Genomic DNA, 20,246 nt, shown 5'->3' on the forward strand with positions numbered 1-20,246 from the left:
AGCCTCAGAGGAGACAACAGAGCAGTGGATTTATCGATTTATTTATTGTATATTGCTCTGCCAAACAGATCTAGAACAAACATGCAATTTATTTCCCAGCTGATTACCTTCACAGACATAACCGACTGTTTTTGTAACTCGTGTGTTTTTAACATAAACTTGTGTGTGAATGAGAACTTAGTTTAGTACTCACATGCTGTGACAGTCGCTTTCTGTCCGTGTGCTTCGGATGTGTGCACTCAGAAAACCGTATATCAGAAGTTTAAACTCATATGGTTTAAAACGCATGATTTCAGTGCGATAAACATGATAATCAGAACCAAAACAGATGTTTTTTTAGCAGGTACTTGTTGTAATGGCGCAACTCTATGCTGGAAAAGGAGGCAGGGAGCAGCAGCTCATTTGCATTTAAAGAGACAGGCACAAAAAACAGCGTGTTTCTGCTTCCACTCAAAATAGGCATTTTCACAATTATATAATAAATAATCTGTGGGGTATTTTGAGCTGAAACTTCAGAGACACATTTAGGGGACACCAGAGACTTATATTACATATTGTAAAAAGGGACATAATATGTCTCCTTTAAAGCTACAAAAAGTCCTTTTGTAGCTTTAAAGCAGAAAGTGATTTTGTCTGTGTCTTTTGTTGTTTGATTGATATTATGCGAAATCAAAATCGAAACCATATTTTGATTAATTGCACAGCCCTACAATCAGCCACAACAATAAAAGGACTATGCTACACGTAAACTAACCCATGAGGCTATTGCAATGGAAAAATGCAGTTCAAACAGAACAATTCCAGCATTTTAAATTCTTGCAACTGCAAAAGTCTATGGGTGGAAAACATGCTCAAAGTTAACCCCTCCCCACATGAACATGCTACGCAGTATTACCTCTGGAGTGGTGCTTGACTGTGCAGCTGGACACTCTTTCTTCATCTCAGGCACACTGGGCTGCTCTGGTGCTTTGGCAGCTCCCAGCCCTTGTGCCACAGATCCTCCCCTTCCTGCTGGTCCAGCACGAGCAGCCTGCCCTTGCCTAACATTCTGTGTTGCTCTGGTAACAGGCTTTGCTTGCCCACTAGGCACTGACGGGCGGTTATTATTGTTGCTCGTGGCAATGGGCAGCTCACGGAGATTGCTGTTGCGTTGAGGAGGAATCTGCTGCAGTGGAGGAGGCAACGTCTGAAGAAGAGGAGGAGGTGGTCAGATAAATGGGTTGGCATTCATAGAAGTATAGCAAAACCTTTTGAGCTGACATGAATGAAATATAGGTTTATTTATAAGAAATGTTTCTCTTGCCATCTTGCTCTCTGCAACAAATACACATTTGAATGGCTAACCATTTTGGGTCTGGCATGGTTGTTTCGCTGCTGGTTGCCTTGTGGTCGGGACTGCATTTGTCTGTTTCCACTTTGAATCGACTGGCGGAAGTGGGGCTGGGAGAGGTGCACCATGGGATGTTGGTCCCTTGGGTGGTGTTGGTGGTGCTGTTGGTGTTGGGGTGGAGGCTGGGAGTGAGGCAGACCCTGGGGGGGCAAGTCCTGTCTGTGTTGCTGGTGCTGCTGTTGCTGGTGCAAGGGTTGATGGGATAGTGGCAGATCATGGTGCAGGGGCTGCTGCATTAGACCCTGAATACCACAAAACACAAAGAATACAGCCAAAATGAGGACATTTACACTGAAATATAGGCCAGTCGTGATTGAGAATGGGAGTACTCTAGAAGTCAGCCCTGTATAATATTTCAGTAGTCTTACAGACAAATAATTTGTCACAATTAACTGAACTTACAGCTAAAACCAGTTTATATCTCAAGTTAAGAAAAAATAATACCAAGCTGCGTTTGATGACAATCAAGAGGAAATATTTTCATGAAAGAAAGCTAGACCTCTGATGTGTAACAACTAACCCAGTGACCTCAAATAACCATGAACTGACAAACAGTGCTAACACAAGAGGGCAGTCTTGTCTGCTGCTTAAAATGAAGACAGCAGCTTCTCCTTGCACAGTCGACCACTACACCTACATGGCTTACAATGGTTTCCAACCAAGCCAAAACACCTTAGGTTTGTCTTTTTGTCATATACACTAATGTTCACAAAGTTTGGGGTCAGTAAGATTTTTTTTTTTAAATGAATTATTTTATTTAGTAAGGACAAATTAAATGTTTAAAAAGTGACAGTAATGACATTTATAATGTTAGGAAACATTTAAATTTCAACTAAATGCTGTTTTTTTTTCTTCTTTACAGTCATAAAATAATCTTGAAAAAAGAAACACTGTTTTCTGAATGATCATGTGACTAAAGATTGGAGTAGTGGCTGCTAAAGATTCGGCTTTTATCACAGGAATAAATTGTCTTTAATTTTTTTTTTAAATACAAAAGTTATTTTAAAATCGAAATAATATTTTGTAATATTACTGCTTTACTGTATGTATGATTAAATAAATGGAGAGCACAAGACTACTTTCAAAAACATTTTTAAAATACATTAAAAAAACCTCAAGCTTTTGAACAGGAGTCTAAATCTGCCATATTTCCTACTAAATTCCAGGACTGTGAAAATGCACATTTAATGGATTAAATGCAAAATAAAAGACACTGAAAACCCAATATTTTTAATATATTTTTCATGCTAGTTCCATGCCATGCTGTAAATTAACATGCAGAGTTCAACACGCCAGCAAGGCCATGCAGATTCTGGTAAACTGACTTACTCTCTGGCGTACCTGCATACCAAATTGCACGTGCTGGGGGCTAAAGGGGGGTCCCTGCTGTTGGGGCGAGAAGGGCTGTCTGTGACCCACAAAGCCACAGGGACCAGGGGGGCCTCCATGCTGCGGGGCCAGACCCAACCGAGGGGGCTCTCTCTGGAACATACCTCCTCCCTGAGGCCCTTGGTTCTGCCTGAGCCCCAGAGAACCAAATCCAGGACTTCCGAGCCCCCCTTGCGGGGAGAAAGATGGAGGGCCGTGGCCCGATATCGGAAGAACACTGTTATTCATGAGGGGGGCAGGGCCTGGCTGGTCAAACATGTGCTGGCCTGAAAAATGTGGTTCTAGAAAAGAGAAAAGAAAGGAATAAAAGAGAAGCCAGATACCTACAGCATCAATTCTGACTGCTTCAGTTGCTGGTAAATGACTGGATGGAATAACAAAAGTCAAAACAGATATTTAAAACCATGCAGGTATAGTTTATGCACGCAACCAGTGTGACCACCTTAACTTGACCTTACCACCAGGGAAGAAGTGCTCTGGATCCTGATGATGTGGTGGTGGTCCTCTCCATTGATCCTGGGGGGGCAGAGACCGTTGAGGTGGGCCAAAATTCCCTTGGAGATGCTGCTGGAAATCAGGAGGAGCCTGGAGGAGGAGACAACAGCAAAAATCACACTGACTCCACAGAAAACATTATGACTATTCCAGCACCAAAATATTATTGTTGACATGATTTTCAAAGCTAAAAAGCTTATTATTTGTGATCCTTATCTTCTAATTTAAAATGTAACTCTTCATATTAAGATCATAACCATCAGCTTATACCACTGAGGAATCTTTTAGGCAGAAAGACAACGATTTGTATACACCCTTGAACAGAAATCTTTATCCGTTCTCAGTCCTTACCTAACCCATTGCTCATAAAACTCAAAATCCCCCCTCTACCTTTCCAGAGGAAAGAAAGATAACGATCCTTACTAATCCTGCAGTTGAATACGAATCCCCTCTCCTTTATTCTTTAAAAATATCCTTCGCTCTTAAGAAATTAGCCTTCGTTCAAAAGGGCCACACTCCAGCAAATTGTGATGCTTAGCACCTCTTTACTCATTATAAATGTCTTAAGATGCAATCAAACTTTTAATCCACGTTTTCAGCTCTGATCTTCAGTCGGCCAGTGAGTGTCACCAAGGCCAGCCAAGTTGCTTAACAGAAAGTCAATCAGGCAGCTTAGCTAAGCAACGGCCAGGAGGGAGCGAGAGAGAATCACATTGTTATTGTGGACTTTATTGCTCTATTCAAAAGGTCAGCTCCTGTAACACAATGGGAGCTTAAGTACATTCACAATACCTTTGCAAGTTTGCAATCGTTTGATAAAAGCAGCATGTCCTTTCGGGGGGCTAATCTTTCGTAAATACCCATGGATCTGTTCAATATGTAACCAGTTATGATCTGCCTGGGAGATAGAGAGGGAGTGGGAAAGACAAATGCCAAACACGGGCTGCTGCCATTTTGGAGACAAGCCTCATGTGTCTCAAAACACACTTGGCAACCTACTCATTTCTGCTGTTCAGTTATCTGACAAATTCTCAAAGATCAATCTTTGTCGCCTTTTATGTCAAATACCAAAATTTACGCACTTCAATCATTCAGAACACTACCCCGGTTACCAAAAAAAAAAAATCATCAACATCAAGCATCATCAGCATCTGACATGGCATTTATGTTTGTTTACACAGATTGTTTAATGCTGCTTATTAATTTTGAATAATAAAACACAAAAAGCATGTTTGTATTTGGGGAAACGGCTCTTCACATTCTGGCAACACAGACAAAACAAACTAAGAACCATTTCTGAATTAGTTTTATGCTTTTTACGAATTAGAAAATCTAGATTTCACATTGTTGTCTTAGCAGCATAAAAAGAAAATTTGAACGGTGAATAAATTATATACAGAAAGAAAGTAGATTTTTGTCCATTTTGGTAGTATTTTTGCCCCACGCCCGTTCATTTCCAACCCTGATATACACAAAACATAAAATAAGAAAATTCTCTTATATTTTTAAACATATTCCTTTCTATATTTCTACAAGTGTTTTTTATAAAAACGTATATATACAAAAATCCTTCTACTGGTACTACTTTATGACATATCCTTCTATTGGTACTAATTTATCCATCCAACTAATGCCTCATTACGCAATAAATGTTATTACGAAAACCTAACTTAAACTTCTACTAACTTGTAAAATGAAGCAAAGCTATGTTTTTTTTTTAATACTAAAGAGTTTTATGATACTTTATGATACTTTCTACGACCAGTATCAAACATAAAATACAATATAAATATGTAGTATGGAGATTAATATTCAAAAAACTCTGCTGTAGTAAATATTCATAGAGAAATTGTGGATCAGCCTATTGTAAGATGAGATGTGATCATATGCTAATGTATGATAATCAAGTGCCCAGAGGGCTAATGAACGCCGCTCTCTGCAAAATGCCATTGGCATTTTAAATGGTGTCCTGTCTGTACCAGACTGGCTATGGGAGACAGACAGCTGGAAGTGTGTCATAAATGTGTGTGTGGAACTTCACACCTATTCAGCAAGATTAGGAACGACCAATCATTTTAGGGGTTCACAATGTGTCCAAACAAGGGGCCACAGTGCACGAGTAGGTGACGAATAACATGGACATGAACTTTCCTTTTTCAATCAGGAATTTAGATTCAAATTCATAATAGAAAGAGTATATTTTAGGTGATTTGACTCATTTTTTGCAGTTAAATGGTTCTGCTGTGTTAACACCATTGCAGCTTCATGGTGAGAGTTAGGTTTAGTTATTCCAAATGAAAAATAAATAAAATGTTCAAGATTAATTTTTTTCTGAAAACCTTAAAGGGGTCATATGATGCTGCTAAAAAGAACATTATTTTGTGTATTTGGTGTAATGAAATGTGTTTATGCGGTTTAAGGTTCAAAAAACATTATTTTCCACATACTGTACATTATTGTTTCTTCTCTATGTCGATTTTTACAAAGCTCATCTGTCTGAAAAAGCGAGGTGTGCTGAATTTGGATTTACTTGGTTAAAAACCTTTTCATAAGTATTAATAGAATAAAACAAGTGTCTCAAAGGAGTAGAAGTATTACAATCCAGCAAAATATGTTTAATAGACAGTGGATTCTGACAAGATGAACAATTTGGGAAATTCTCTCCTAATAGTAAAAGTTTATGTCTGAGTCTTGAGTTTCCTATCTAACACTGTTTGTAAATGACTTGATCCCAGTGATTATCAAAATTGAATAAATGTTTTTTTTTCCCCAACATCAAGTTTTTTTCCATGTAATTTACTGTTTAAGCACTGATCCCATTTTGATTGTCCTTTTTTTGGTGGTGTGATAATTTTTAAAAGCTGAAATATACCATGCAGTCTTAATTACATACAAATTAGAAAAATGTTGTTTACAACAGTTTTAGATTAAAACTTTAAATGTAGCATTACACAAAAAAAACAGAGAAACAGAGTTTGGGGTTGCTGAGAAGGTCTCCTCCTCGGCAGTAATCACTTTAGCCACAGCATGGGCAGCTGCTTGATGGTTCCTCTACATCCTTACAGGCAAGTAAAGGGCTTTTACATCTGTTCTGTGTTTTCACGGTCTCCATTTCGATTTCAACTTGCAAATTCAACCAACATATGAGGATGTTTTTAGGTTTCTAGAGACATGCCATCCACACAGCAAGACAAATATTGCTTTCGGTGGCTACATTCCAGTCAAACCAAGAAATAACATGATGTCTCGACCGTAACACACCGCAGTTTTATGCAGAGTGAAATCACTTAATTCTAACTTTAAGCAACGTGTGGTTACTTACCGGGAGTCTCTGTGGAGCGATGTTAGGCCTCGGTTGGTTCTGCACAGGAGGCATTGAGGGAACTGAGATTAAATGGAAATAGAAAAAGCACGAGTCAGACAGACAGAAAAAGGGATGCAGAACGAGAGAGTGGGGCGGCGTAACACAGACACCATAGAAGTCTCTTCTTGCCACGTGTCTAAACCATGGTTTGTCACAGCTGGTCACAGAGAGAGGGCTGTTCTGCTGATTAAACTGTGCATCTCTCTCTCAAGCAGACTGGGCCACCTAACGAGATAAACTGACAGTCAAAAGGAGTAATTTCGCTGTGAATAATTTCACCTCCGCAGATGTGTGCATTTCAGAAAGCTGGTTTAATGCTGATGGACTGCCAACAGAGTGAAGGCCATACCAAAGGAGAAAAAAAAACTCTTAGAAAGACTTGAGTGAGAATGCGAGTAAGCATCAATGAAAAGTGCAAAGCCTAAAAATTAACAGGGAATATGCTTAAGTCAAGTCGTGACGTAAGGAATACTGTTTCCGGGTCCAAGCCTATACTCGTTTCAGTTGAGAATACCATGTCAACAGCCGTTTATGAGCACTATTTAATCATGGTGTCAGATTTAAGCTAAGCTTTAAAAAAAATTACAGTGTACACTACAGTCTCCAGGGTCACGGCATCCCAGACACCAATATTTTAACAATCCAATAATGAGCCACTGTCTGGCCATCTGAGATTTCACTATGAAGATAAAGGTCAGGATCATGATTTTTTTGTTGTTGTAATATTACACCACACTGTGAGTGTATATTAACCCTGTTTGCCGTTTGTTTTGGCACCTAATACAGCGTTTAGACACGGAAATGGTGACATGTGATATGTCAGACTTAAAATATTTCATATGGTTTCCGGAGTTGAGCATATCTTATATTTTTGTGTTTTTTTTTTCCATCAAAAAAATATCATAATTTAGAGATAAATGGTCATTTTCTACCCAGATTTTTGCCCTCTGATTTAAATGCTACCACCCACTGCTGTGATTGGCATCTTTGCATATGAAATGAGCATTATAATTGAAACTCTCTTGAAAACTTTTACTGCATTTTTACTATAACTACAACTACCAACAAGATTATATAACCGTGAAAAGTGTTGATTGATTACAGCATTATATTTAGAACTACTCCCATTCCAACTGGTACTGCACTGCAAGGTACTGCACTGTAGCCAAAAAAGTAATGTCTACTGAGTACACAATGCAATGATCTCCTTATTGCAACATGATTTCTGCTGTCTCACCAATACTGTCATCATAACCAATGCAGTGAAAACACTATGTAAATAAGAGACTCGCTGAGCAGTGTAAAATGTGTCTGCACATAAGAGTTTTGGAGAAAATGCAGAAATCAAATCACTGATAGGTTGATTTTGAATTGACTGCAACAATTTTAAAACAATGATCTTTGAATGTTTTCTGCATATAATCTATAAAATAATCTGGGTTTTCAAGCTACAAATAGGAACAGTGTGAAGTTGATCATTTAGTCTTGATTAGATCATTTAGTGGCTTGATTCACTAATGCATTAACAACAAACAGTAAAACCCTTTGGACAAAGAACATTGCATATTACACACATCACAGGTCATGATGATCATGAAATGCACTTTTTTTTGTTTCTCCGAGGTTAGTTTATAAAGGCCTTCCTTCACCTAACGACAAACTGATGGACAGATATGAGTTGTTTAGAGCACACCTCCTTGATTAGATATGACAATGACACGTTAAGGGGTGTGTCGAGGAGAATAGTGACATTTAAAAATCCTGTTGATTTAAAATCTGGGCTTTTAAGAAGGCTAGAAAAGAATATTTCATATTTTTGTGTTCTGAAACTTCTTGTATGTTTTTACTGCAGAGTAACTATTATGTGCAAATACCAAGACAATCTTGATTCATGAGCGGCTAGGCACTTTACAATTGCAAAGATATCTTAGAGCATATACTTAGACAGCCTTCATTCACCCAAGTATATAAAAATCAGGTTGGTGGTCTCTGGGGCCGTACCTTGCACAGGTGAGGAGGAGGGTCCTCTGAAGTGAGGGTTGATGTGAATATTCTTGGGGTGATACTGTTGATGCTGCTGGTGTTGGTTGGGATGTGCGCGTGAGTGACGCGGCGGCGAGTTCAACAAGCATGGTACGTGTGTGTCGTGTTGTGTTCTGGGCCCTGGGGAATGGTGGGCCAGACGAGGCATCATCAGCTGCAGCGGCTGCTGAGGAATTGGGGTACCCGGATCCGGGAATAGCCCGGGACCTCCACTGCCTCTCGGACCAGGCAGACGAGACTGATGGTGGTGATGCTGAAGCGGAGGAGTCATTCTGAGCTGCTGCTTTAAAAAAAGAAAGAGAGAGAAACATCAATCAATAGCATAAGCGCTTTCTCTTTCACCCCAAAAAAAATCATTATCTTGTAGTGTTGTGACCTTGACTCTCAAGACGACCCCTTTAATCAAGTAATCAATCATAAGAGCCATGTAACTGGGAGTGAATCTGAATTAAATGAGGAGTTTAGGAGGAATACAAAATGTTTAAGTACCCTCTTAAAAAACATGCATTGTGCCTCTGTGTCCCCACTGATTATGCTAAAGGACAATATCCTATTTCAAATGATGACTGAAGGATTGACTCAAACTCAGAAATACACATTGCAGTCTCTTTCAGAAAAGCATATATACTAGATTTATTAACTCATCATCAGATGAAGACAACTTGTACTCAGTCAGGGGTGGAGGGGAATTCAATTAAATCATTATGGCAGTGCTGCTATCTGTATATACTACTGTCTGAAGCATAACGTAAAAGAACACATCAATGTCGAGGAATGACAAGTTATGTCAAAAGCCTGAAAAGGCTTGCCTTCTCTATAAAAGAAAATCAGCTTTAAAAAACGAGAAAAAAAAGGTGCAGCGCAAACGAACAGCTCAAGCGCAAAGGGATTACACCCTCGACAGATATTTAATAATAAAATAAGCGCAGGAAGCTAAATCCTTCAGCAAAGTACAAATTTAATTTGGTGTAATGCTTCCTCAATGGACTCCCGCCAAGTTATTTGCCATAATCCATATATCAACATGGATAAGAGGGAGTGAGAACGGTGATAATTGACTTTTACTCAAAAGCAAACTGACACCACTCCACAAGGGTGAGACAAGAGAAGACACAAGTCAACACACCATCATCTAAAACTGATGCATAATCTTTAATAGCCACAAAAGGCACAATCCATTCGCAAGAGAACTGCTTGACCACCAGGGAAGTTCAAATTCATGTTTGCAAACAGAAAAGTCACTACTAACTGTTGTAAAGAATGTTACTGTTTATACACTACTTTTCAAATGTTTGGGGTCAGTAAGATGATCACCAAGACTGCATTTATTTGATCCAAAATGCTTTAAAACATTAATATTGCAGGCCTGCCAATGCTGGGAAATTTTAAGTACTACATGTTGTGTTTAGTTCACATGCTTTAGCACAGTTTTGCATAGTCATCGAAATTGATTAATACAATACAACCATATATTGTTGAGGAAAAAACTGCCATTTGTGTGCATGTTTAAATAATCTGACTTCAGTTCAGAGCCTGGTTTCTGACTTCCTGGAAGCATTTTACATATATTTACCTAGTTTTTTTGTAAATAATAAAGTAATATGAATATAAATAGCTGAAAACTAGTACTCCTATCTTCTTCAGTTCACCATCAAGCGATTCAGATACTGCTCTCCCAGTAGACTGTTTTGATTTCCCAAATCTTGAGCAACGTCACAACTACCCTCCCAAGACTGGCAAAAAAAATCCAAACCACAATGAGGTACATTTTCATGTCCTCTATAACTGTGGAATATATTTGCATATCCAAATGTAAAAATAAAACAATGCATAGCACTCGCTGTATGAATTATATAGGGATGTAACGATTAACTGCGAGCCGGTTGAAAATCGATTCAAATATGTGACGATTCAAATCGGTTGAGATGCCAAACAAATCGCGAGTAGGAGTTTATATGAATGTATCTCTGAGAGGAACTGATTGTCTTTAGAAAAGTTTACGTGGTATTTTCTTTTCATCTTACCTCTGAACGATGCAAATTAAAGTAGTGTTCATAAGCCTAGCTCTGCTTTGTTTACAGAGGTAACCCAGGAAACACTATATCATTGCTGTTCATAAGCGCCACCTGCTGGCAGAGGGTGAATTTGCGTCTCATTCAGCTCGTCTGCCGGTTCGTTCATGTTTTATGTCAGACCATTCTGTTTTTGCTTCAAATTTCGAAATTATAGAGTCTAATTTAGATTAAAAACTGCTCATGTTGCATGTATGCAGCATCTTTGTTTGGATAATGATTATTATTATTTTGTGCAACTTGGTTATTTGATTTGGGGTTTGTTTTAAAATTTCAATTTAGTTTTGTTATATTTCAATTTCACTAAGAAATGTGCAGCAATAGCCTAATAAAAGGACACCTTCTCATTTACTGTATAATGTCTTCAATCTCATTTTGTAAAAAAAAAAAAAAATCGTGAGAAAATCAAATTGTGAAATCAAAATTGTGAATCGAATCAAATCGTGATATGAGTGAATCGTTACATCCCTAGGATTAAATGTACACTGATTCTTAATAAAGCTACTCAGTCAAGAGCAGTGAGTGATTTTCTCTCTCTGATTTCGGATTTTCAGATTCAGCATACCCATACATATAGGCCACGTTCACACAGCAGCAGAATACAGTTGTCAGTCCTGTATTTGAGGTTACGTTCACAGTATGGTTATTTACGGACGTGACAACCACATTCTATAACCGAACTCACACCTGTAAATTTTTAGGACTCACAACCGCATTCTCGGAAAACATGTGCTGTGTTACCAGAACAGGACTGGACAACTAGTTGTCTGTCACGTCATACAGTGCGAGAGAGAGCCGCTCTGCTGCGCAAACACGTGTCTACCATGTGTTGCGTGTTTTCATGTGTGGTTTCGATAAAATGAGCTGTGTGTCATCTAAAAGTTTTAGATCCAGTCAGTTTTTCTTCTATTAGTTTTTGTGTTCTGCATGCTCCGCTCTCCAATCAAATATAAAAGCTGTCGCCGGTTAATGAAGATTTGATGGAAGTCGCAGCTCGATTGGACTCTTGTCGTGTCAGAAATCAGTGAAAAGACTTTCAGTTTTATGGATATCGCCATCTTTGATATTACTTCGGTCACTGTTGCTATGGTTACTGTTAAGGAATACGGGCTTGACTCCTGTTGCACGTTCATACAGACAGTATTTGAGACGCTACTGTAAGTTGCTATGTGAACTGGACTGGACATTCCAAGACTCACACCTGTAAGTAAATGCTGTTGTCAATCCCAAAAATTTACAGTGTGATTGTAGCCATAGATTCAATATATGATACATATCCCATTTTCTCCCAACGGTTTACATTAACTTAAAACATAATGCACTGTTTTATGTGAATACTCAAAGGAATTTTTTTTTTATTATTTTGTCTGTATTTGACCTTGACCTGTATTTGATTTAAATGTAATAAGCTGTGAAAGAGAACTTAATTTCAGCAGACTCTTGTGTTTGTGTTTATGTAATGTGTTTATTTGGCCTATATAGCATTTAATAATTCTTTTTAACATCAAGCAAATCCCGATTTTGATTTTCTCATTCATGCAACTGTAAGCAGTCCTGAACTGCGTGGGTATATTTACATGCTGCAATATAAATGATATAGCAAACCATGATATATGATATATGGAATCTCGTCATACTGCCCAGACCTATAAAGAATTAGGATTTATGTAAAAAAAAAAAAAAAAAAGTAGGGCTGCACGATAAATCGCATGCGATATTTAATGCGCATCTTGTTAGTAAAGCCGGTTCTGTAATCAGCGGTAAATCTCCATCAGGTGCGTGCTTTCACATGAAGCAGCATTTACTACACAGAGCTGTTGTTCACTGACAAGCTGCGCTACAACGGCTCTGTGTAGTAAATGCTGCTCCATGTAAAAGCACGCACGTGATGGAGATTTAAATACCGCATTCGATTTATCGTGCAGCCCTAAAAAAAAAGTAATGCATTTGAATTATCAAGGAAAATTTTTAAGGGTTAAATGACTTCCCTAACCACAACATCATTATGATGAGGGAAAGATATGGATCAGGGGCAAGAAGGACAAATGATTATTAGTTCTTTAATTTGAGAAGTAGCATTGACCACTGCCTAGTCCACAGTAGCTACCAGCGTAAACCTGACAATCAATACTTCAGTGATATTCAAACTGACGAGGTTCCAGAAAACAACAGTGTGACTAGAAGTGGAATGCTATCAAATCAGTCAAAACTAAGTGAATCAGTCCAATTTTCATGGAACAGTTTCAACACAAAGTTCTACACATTTGGTTCACCTGGTCTTCGTTCAATTCAAGATAACTTTAATGAACTCTAGTTTACACCCTAATATTATAAACATATTATAATAAAATTTGCTTTTACCTGAAGAAATAAATATCACTACTACTACTAACTACCTGTTATCTCTTGTGTATTATTTCTGGACCATTTTAGGCCTGAATTTACCCCATTTAAATGTTTGTAATCACCATGAAACTAATGCTAATACTTTCATAAAGTTTAGTTGTGAGGAGACTGTTTCTTAAATTACAGACTGCAATGTTTTATTTTAAAATTACAACAGTGCTGACCTTTTGCAGTGAACTTGGCTGATAACAACTGGTGGTCATATAATTGGTGCATCTCTAATATTTAATTAATGCTGTCTTATCACACAATTTTATTAGTGTTATTAGAACAGGTTAAGTAGGAGCATTAGTATTGTGTGTGTCACTTCAGACCGTCAATCTCTTACCTGCATTCCTAAGTTCACTTGCATCAGCGGAGGCCTTTGCTCATTTATTCTCCCTCGACTTCCAACTCCATCGCCACGGAAACCGCCCATTCCAAATAGAGGGAAATCGCCTCTTCCACCGGCTCCTCGTCCTCCTGCTCCTCCCCTTCCCCTGACCCCACCTCTACCTGCCATTCCTCCCCTCCCTCCATCTGCTCCTCTCCCGCGTCCTCCAAAACGGCCCTGCTTCCTCTGACGTTCCCTCTCCTCAAACTCACGCAGGTCTGCTTTAGCTGCATCAGAGAGCTCTGAAAGGAGAGACAAATAAAAATACAGACTTATTAGATACTAGGGGTGGGCGATATGAGCTAAAATTCATATCATGATATTTTGCAACATGTTAATTCATACAGGTAGGCCTGTATGAATTAAATGAAATTAAATATTGTGTTTGAGTAGGCCAGTGGTTCCCAAACTTTTTCTGCCAGGCCCCCCTTTTGTAGTGAAAAATATTTTCGAGGCAATATAGTTTCTGTAATATTGTGAAATATTGTCAATTTAAATGATCTATTTGAATGTGTTAACACAGAGGTCCCCAACCACCGGGTAGCGACCCACTACCGGGCCGTGGAAGAATTGCTACCGGGTCGCAAGAACGTTCTGGGAAAAATGTGTATAGATATGACACTCTGTTATTTATGTTAATGACTGTTCTAATTATTCTGTATTTTCATTGTATGTGATTGATATGGAGTAGAAATTTGACAATTTCATGTTAAATAAGTAAATGAAAAATTGCTCTGATCGGTCACATATTAGGAGTTAAACGGATTGCAGATGATCCATAATACGTACGGATGAGACCCTACCGTTCGGCACGCACGTGATTCGCAGATTAATTTGCCAATTTACACGTACAAGCAATTTTAAACCACAAGAAGATACGAAAGAGAGCTCAATTCGTTACTCACGCGCTGTTCTCGGACACAATCAAAGCGAGCACAAGAGACGTGTTTCAGACAGCGCGTAAATACCGAGTTGCGGCAGCGCCTGAGCACAGTGCTCACATTCTCCCTCTTGTTCGCCGTCGTCGCCATCCAGCCGGTCCGTGAGAATATTTTCCAAATATAAACGATCCGTGGTGTAAAAAAGGTTGGAGACCCCTGTTTTAACATATAGGCTACTGTATTCCTGTGATCAAAGCTGAGTTTTCAGCATCATTACTCCAGTCTTCAGTGTCACATGATCCTTCAGAAATCATTCTAATATGCTGATCTCATTATTATCAATGTTGAAAACATTTGTGCTGCTTAATATTTTTGAGGAAACAATTTTTTCACGATTCTCTTATGAATATTTGAAATTGTTCTTTATGTCAGAGCGCTGGAGTTCGTCAGAAATAGAACGGGGCATCTGTCATGGATTTGTCGTGTCGCATCGCGCCGCATCCACAGCAGAGAACATCACTGGGTTTTATTTGCTTTTGTCACATCGCGCCACTCGCGTCTGCTGTAGACACGTTGTTTTGGTATTTGTGAATCTTAGGTATATTCATAATCTGCTTTACGTTTACCTGGCACTGGAAGTCCTTTCACAAACTTGTAACTTACATGCTCAGAGCAGAACCATGCATCGTTCATTTATATTTCTACATGGCTCCCTGCAATACAACTCTGATTCTTCAATTGCGCCATCTAGTGGTATGTTATTGATACAACCACAACTTTTACAACTGATAATGGAGCGCTCAAGGGGGTACTGCGAGTCATGTTAACGTAATTAAAATGTCAAATTAATATTTTGCGCTCAATTATTTACTTAGGCAAGTGGCCTCATGATAAGCGGGAAAATTATGCAGTGTAGTCTTTATCACCCTGCAGCGGTTTCTTTTGCAAAATAATCTGCTGACTGTTCAGATCCCTCAGTTTGGGACCCACTGGAGTAGGCGATTTGTGCTCTATTAATTTGGTCTGTTAAGCTGTTGATTGTTTAAGACAGCTTATCTAATAGTTCTTATGAAGGATCACTTTAGCATTTTTTGCCCTGCTTAGGATAATGATAATAAACTAATATTAATGTAATAACATTTTTTATTATATGCACTTACATAACATTGGTAGACAGTGACAGTTTTTATTTTATTTTTTTTTTAAAGTTGGGAATTTTACTGTCACAATATTAACCACCAAATTTAAAATTACTTCAAAAACAGTAAAAAAAAACAAAAAAAACCAACAAAAATAAAAAAACAAAGGGACAATAGATAACGCTTAAATAATATTTTCAGTTAACCTTTCACAAAACAACAACAGCCTTCACTGATACTGGTAAATCTGTACAAAAATAGAAAGGCTTTGCTCATGAACATTACTTGCGTTATGTAATTATTTATGCTACGTAACCCAGTAGGTCTACCTTATTGACTGAAAAGAAGACAGTTAAGTGTAGGGATGGGCCATGATGGCCTAATCAAAGCTAAGGATAGTCAGTCACAGTGGTGTGGCCAAATCACAAAAATACTACATAATTTTACTCACAAATGCTGTAAAAAAAAAACTGTAGCATTCAGAATAATTGTCAGGTGCCTTAAAACATAACTATATGACATTTTTAAACCTATAACAGTACAAAAAGCTGCTTCATTTGTTAATGACTAACCTAATGTGTCTGGGATGTTCCTCCTTTTACTGGTGGCATCAGACAGTCTGACCACTGTGTCATCTTTGCGCTCGGTCTTAAATCGCAGACGGCCAGATTCTTCAATATCTTCCTCTTCCTCATCAGACTCCTCCTTCACATCGGCGTCCGGTTCGGCCTCAGCTTCTGGATCGTTTTCATTCTCCACCTGAAGCATAGAGCACACACAAAACCTCAGACTCACGTTGTGACTTTAAGCATCTTCATGAAAGATAGGAGCAAACATTATCTGAAGCAGCCAATCTTTACCTCCTCTAATTCTGTGACCTGAGAGTTGTCCTGCTCCTCAGTTTCCTCTTTATGCTCCTCCTCCTCAGGCACTTCCTGTCGGTCAGTCTGCTCTTCCCTATACTCAGTCGGGTATTCATCCACCTGTGAAGAGCAATCAAATATTTACTCCATTAAATGGAAACTGAAGCAGGACATGAACATCAGGGCTAAACTGATCTCTTGTACATCATCCACTGAAACACCTGCTGCGGAGCGTGTCGTAGGTCGGCACTACCAGAACCTGTTCAATGCCAAAAATGACACTGATGAAGATAAAACATTAGAAATCACTTCTGAATGAAAATGTTAATGCCACATCTGAGAGAGAGGCCAGAAAGGCCCAGTGCAGCATTCTGAAGTTGGGGAGGGGAGGGAAGGGGAGGGGGGCGCTGAAGGGGAGTCTTCCTAAATTAGCATAACAGTAGGAGCCCAGTCTCATTACTATGCCCTATTACCATTCCTGCTGATATTTGAAATTCAATGAGATGTAAATGTTTGACATGATACACAGAGAATGGGAGATAAACACGCACACGGCTCAGTGGTGGTGAAAATATCATTGACTGTGTTGTCTTTACACACACACACACACACACACACACACACACACAAACACACACACATAAACAGACAGAAAGAAAGCTCTGGCGCACACATAGCTCACTGACAGGGAAAATATCATCATCTGACTCGGAGCAAATTCTCACACACGCTCGAGCACAGAATGTACAAAAGCACCCGGAGAGACGGGCGCACACGACTTCTGCCGACTACCTTGCTGAACCTCACGTCCTCCACCACAGGTCTTGTCCCCCTCCTCACGCTCCTGTACCTGTTTCTGCTTCTGTAGCCACCACAGGTCCTGTCTCCCCCACTACACCTACAAGTCCTGCTTCTGGTCACCTGTTAAGGCCTACTGGGCCACCAGCCCATTCCCTCTGCTAAAGTCCACATTTCACTCTTTAAATTGAGATTTTATTTTGGGTGTGTGAATCTGAAAACGCTGTAATCAACCTAACACACTAAACCTAAGGATCTGAAGAAAAAGTGGGCATTATTAAATGAAAACTACCCACAATACAGTCATGTTCGCTGGGCATTCACAACAAATACTTTTGCTAAATAGACACACTGTATAGCCTTTTTTGGATATTCAAGTGAATTCAAATTTACCTCATTGTACCTAGGGTTGGGTACCGATCGAATTGCGTCGGTACTACCGAGTACCGATTCACGTTAAATCAATCGGTGCCAAATTTCAGTACCTGAGAACACATCTGGGCGCATATGCTACAGAGAGAGAAAGAGAGACCCTGTGAAGTGAGGTCACCCCTGCAACTCGTTCAAACAACACACAGGGCAAGCCGAAATGTTCTGAAGTGTGGTTACATTTCTAGGGCCATATGGTTTCTGCGAAAACGCGGACGGGATCGTGGAGTCCATTCTAGGGCTGTGCAATTAATCCAATGCCATTGTCCTGCGCATCTCGTCAGTAAAGCCGGTTCCGTGATTAGTAGTAAATCTCCAGCACGTGCTTTCAGATGGAGCAGCATTTACTACACAGAGCCATAGTTCACTGACAATTAGGCAATATCGTGGTCATTATTGCAGGCGATTCAATCTGCGATAATGAACGCAATATTGCCTAATTGTCAGTGAACTATGGCTCTGTGTAGTAAATGCTGCTCCATCTGAAAGCACGTGCTGGAGATTTACTACTAATCACGGAACCGGCTTTACTGACGAGATGCACATGACAATCGCATGCGATTAATTGCACAGCCCTAGTCCATTCATAAAAACGTAAATTTATTCTATAGCGCGGAATGCCACGGAATTCGTCAATTTTGGACAAATAAATCAAAAGTAGCCACTGCCACTTAATTCGAATCGCGATATGAACCAATGTCTGTGAATATTAAAATGCAAAAAGACGGTTTAAATATGAGTCCTGCATGTTCCACTTGCCTCTGTATGTATGAATGGCGGGAACGCGGTTTTGTTTACTACACAAATACTGAAGCACACGTGACGCTCGCAGTGATTTTCGGCCTCTGCGTCTCACTATGAACACAAAAACTTAATCTCCAGAGCTTTTCGTCACTGTGAGAGTCACTTTACGAGAATTTTACCGTTTCATTTGAGAAAACTAGCATCATCATACTGTATGCACACAGAAACTTCATGGCAACCTGTCAAAATAAAAGTACGGTTTAACATGTAACAGAAATATATTATTCTTGTATTACTTTTGTACAGTATAAAGTACATCTTTATTCCATTTTCTATCAAATTTAAATAAAACAATTAAATGATAAAAAATAATTATTACAAACAGATTAATCACTTAATTGTAGAAAAAAATAATAAAATTATTAGCCTATTAAAAAGTAGAAAAAAATACAATTATTAGCCTATTAAAAATGTTTTAAAGGAATATTCACACCACACAATTTTTCTTCCATGTATTAATTTCAACAGTAAACCTCAGTTTGTTTGCCAAAAAATAAAAGAGTTTAATTTTCATTTGATTTAAAGTAAATGTTTAATGCCTTCATTTGATTTTCGGAAAAATTAAAACAAGAATTTCTGGGGGGGGGGTACCCAAAATGTGAACGGTACCCAACCTTAATTGTACCAGAACTTTGGTATCAAACATCTATTATACTATAAACTAACTAACATATCTGTAACTGATGTGACTAATGCGACTTATTAACAGCCAAATACATTTCAAAATTCAGTCAAGCTGTCTGTAATGAGAAGGTTTTGATCTTAATACAGTCGGTTAAGTCTTACGTTAATGTAAACACAGGCAGAACAAATAGCATAGCATTTAAGTTAATTTTTAAAGTTGGGTCAAAAGCAGTGGCTCTTAACCTTTATTTACTTGAAGGCCCTACATTGTCCAATACAATATCCGAATGCCCCATATAAGATTTTCTGCATTTCTGCTGTAATTATGACAAAGCTGCTCGTTTTCTTGCTTGTTAACTTTTTTATTTGCAGAAACTGAAAGTATTCATATTTTACATTAGCCACAATTCATTTTGTGATTCCAGTTTCAAGAACTGCATGTTCTTCTTCTTCAAAAAAACAAAAAAAAAAAAACAGTAGTCATAAGTAAAAACATATTTATGCTTTTTTAGCATTTTAGATTAGTTAGATTATTTTAGTATATTAATAACAATTTATTCATTTAAATATTTTAAAGTCATCCTCTATCCCGCTTGGATGTTTGCTGAGGTCCCCAGCTCCCTGGTTGCGAGCCACTGATCCAATGATTAAAGAAACCGTACAACCAATTTTAATTACAGACGTGTTTTTCAGTCAAACCACCACATGTCCTACTCTTCATTTTCAAATAACAACAAGCTCCCCTCCTCTTAGCTTATTTGGGACATGTCCCACTCTGCATTTTTGTGCAAGTCTGTTTCTTCACTGCTCTCTCATGTAAGTAACAAAAACAAAAAGCAGTATTTCTCACTTATTGCCATGCACATATTAGACTCTTGCCAACATGCCTATAGAGACTAACTTTTCAACTTTAAGCACTAGCACATTATTCAATAGCAATTATCATCAGAGGGCACCTTTTATAATTCATTTAGACAACACAAATTTCACTGCTATGGAAAGTCAACAGTAGGGCTGGGTTTTGACACAAATTTCACGATTCGATTCGATTCTCATTCACAAGCTTGCGATTCGATTCGATGACCGATTCGATATCGATTATTTTGGATACATATCAGGTACAGTACATACCAAATTTTCTCAAGGAAAAAAAATCTCTCAACTAATGCTGTAAAA

The 20,246-nt window shown here is 38.6% G+C and overlaps 1 protein-coding gene across 6 annotated transcripts in view; it reads right to left on the bottom strand.

Annotated features, from left to right (window-relative positions):
* The window catches only part of rbm33a (RNA binding motif protein 33a), a 46,590-nt gene that overhangs the window by 17,212 nt on the left and 9,132 nt on the right, over positions 1–20,246 (bottom strand). For 4 of the 6 annotated variants that reach the window (XM_016533320.1, XM_016533318.1, XM_016533316.1 and 1 more), the window contains 9 exons: positions 16,413–16,535; positions 16,125–16,311; positions 13,488–13,774; positions 8,640–8,964; positions 6,597–6,658; positions 3,238–3,364; positions 2,720–3,060; positions 1,345–1,632; positions 896–1,186 (listed from right to left, as the gene is read on the bottom strand). In XM_016533320.1, coding sequence (XP_016388806.1) covers positions 896–1,186; positions 1,345–1,632; positions 2,720–3,060; positions 3,238–3,364; positions 6,597–6,658; positions 8,640–8,964; positions 13,488–13,774; positions 16,125–16,311; positions 16,413–16,535 — 2,031 coding nt within the window. The remainder of the gene's footprint in view (positions 1–895; positions 1,187–1,344; positions 1,633–2,719; positions 3,061–3,237; positions 3,365–6,596; positions 6,659–8,639; positions 8,965–13,487; positions 13,775–16,124; positions 16,312–16,412; positions 16,536–20,246) is intronic. The other 2 variants (XM_016533317.1, XM_016533319.1) reach the window with 2 other exon arrangements.

This window comes from Sinocyclocheilus rhinocerous, unplaced genomic scaffold (genome assembly GCF_001515625.1).
Source record: "Sinocyclocheilus rhinocerous isolate Xijiao unplaced genomic scaffold, SAMN03320098_v1.1 scaffold245, whole genome shotgun sequence".
Lineage (NCBI taxonomy): Eukaryota > Metazoa > Chordata > Actinopteri > Cypriniformes > Cyprinidae > Sinocyclocheilus > Sinocyclocheilus rhinocerous.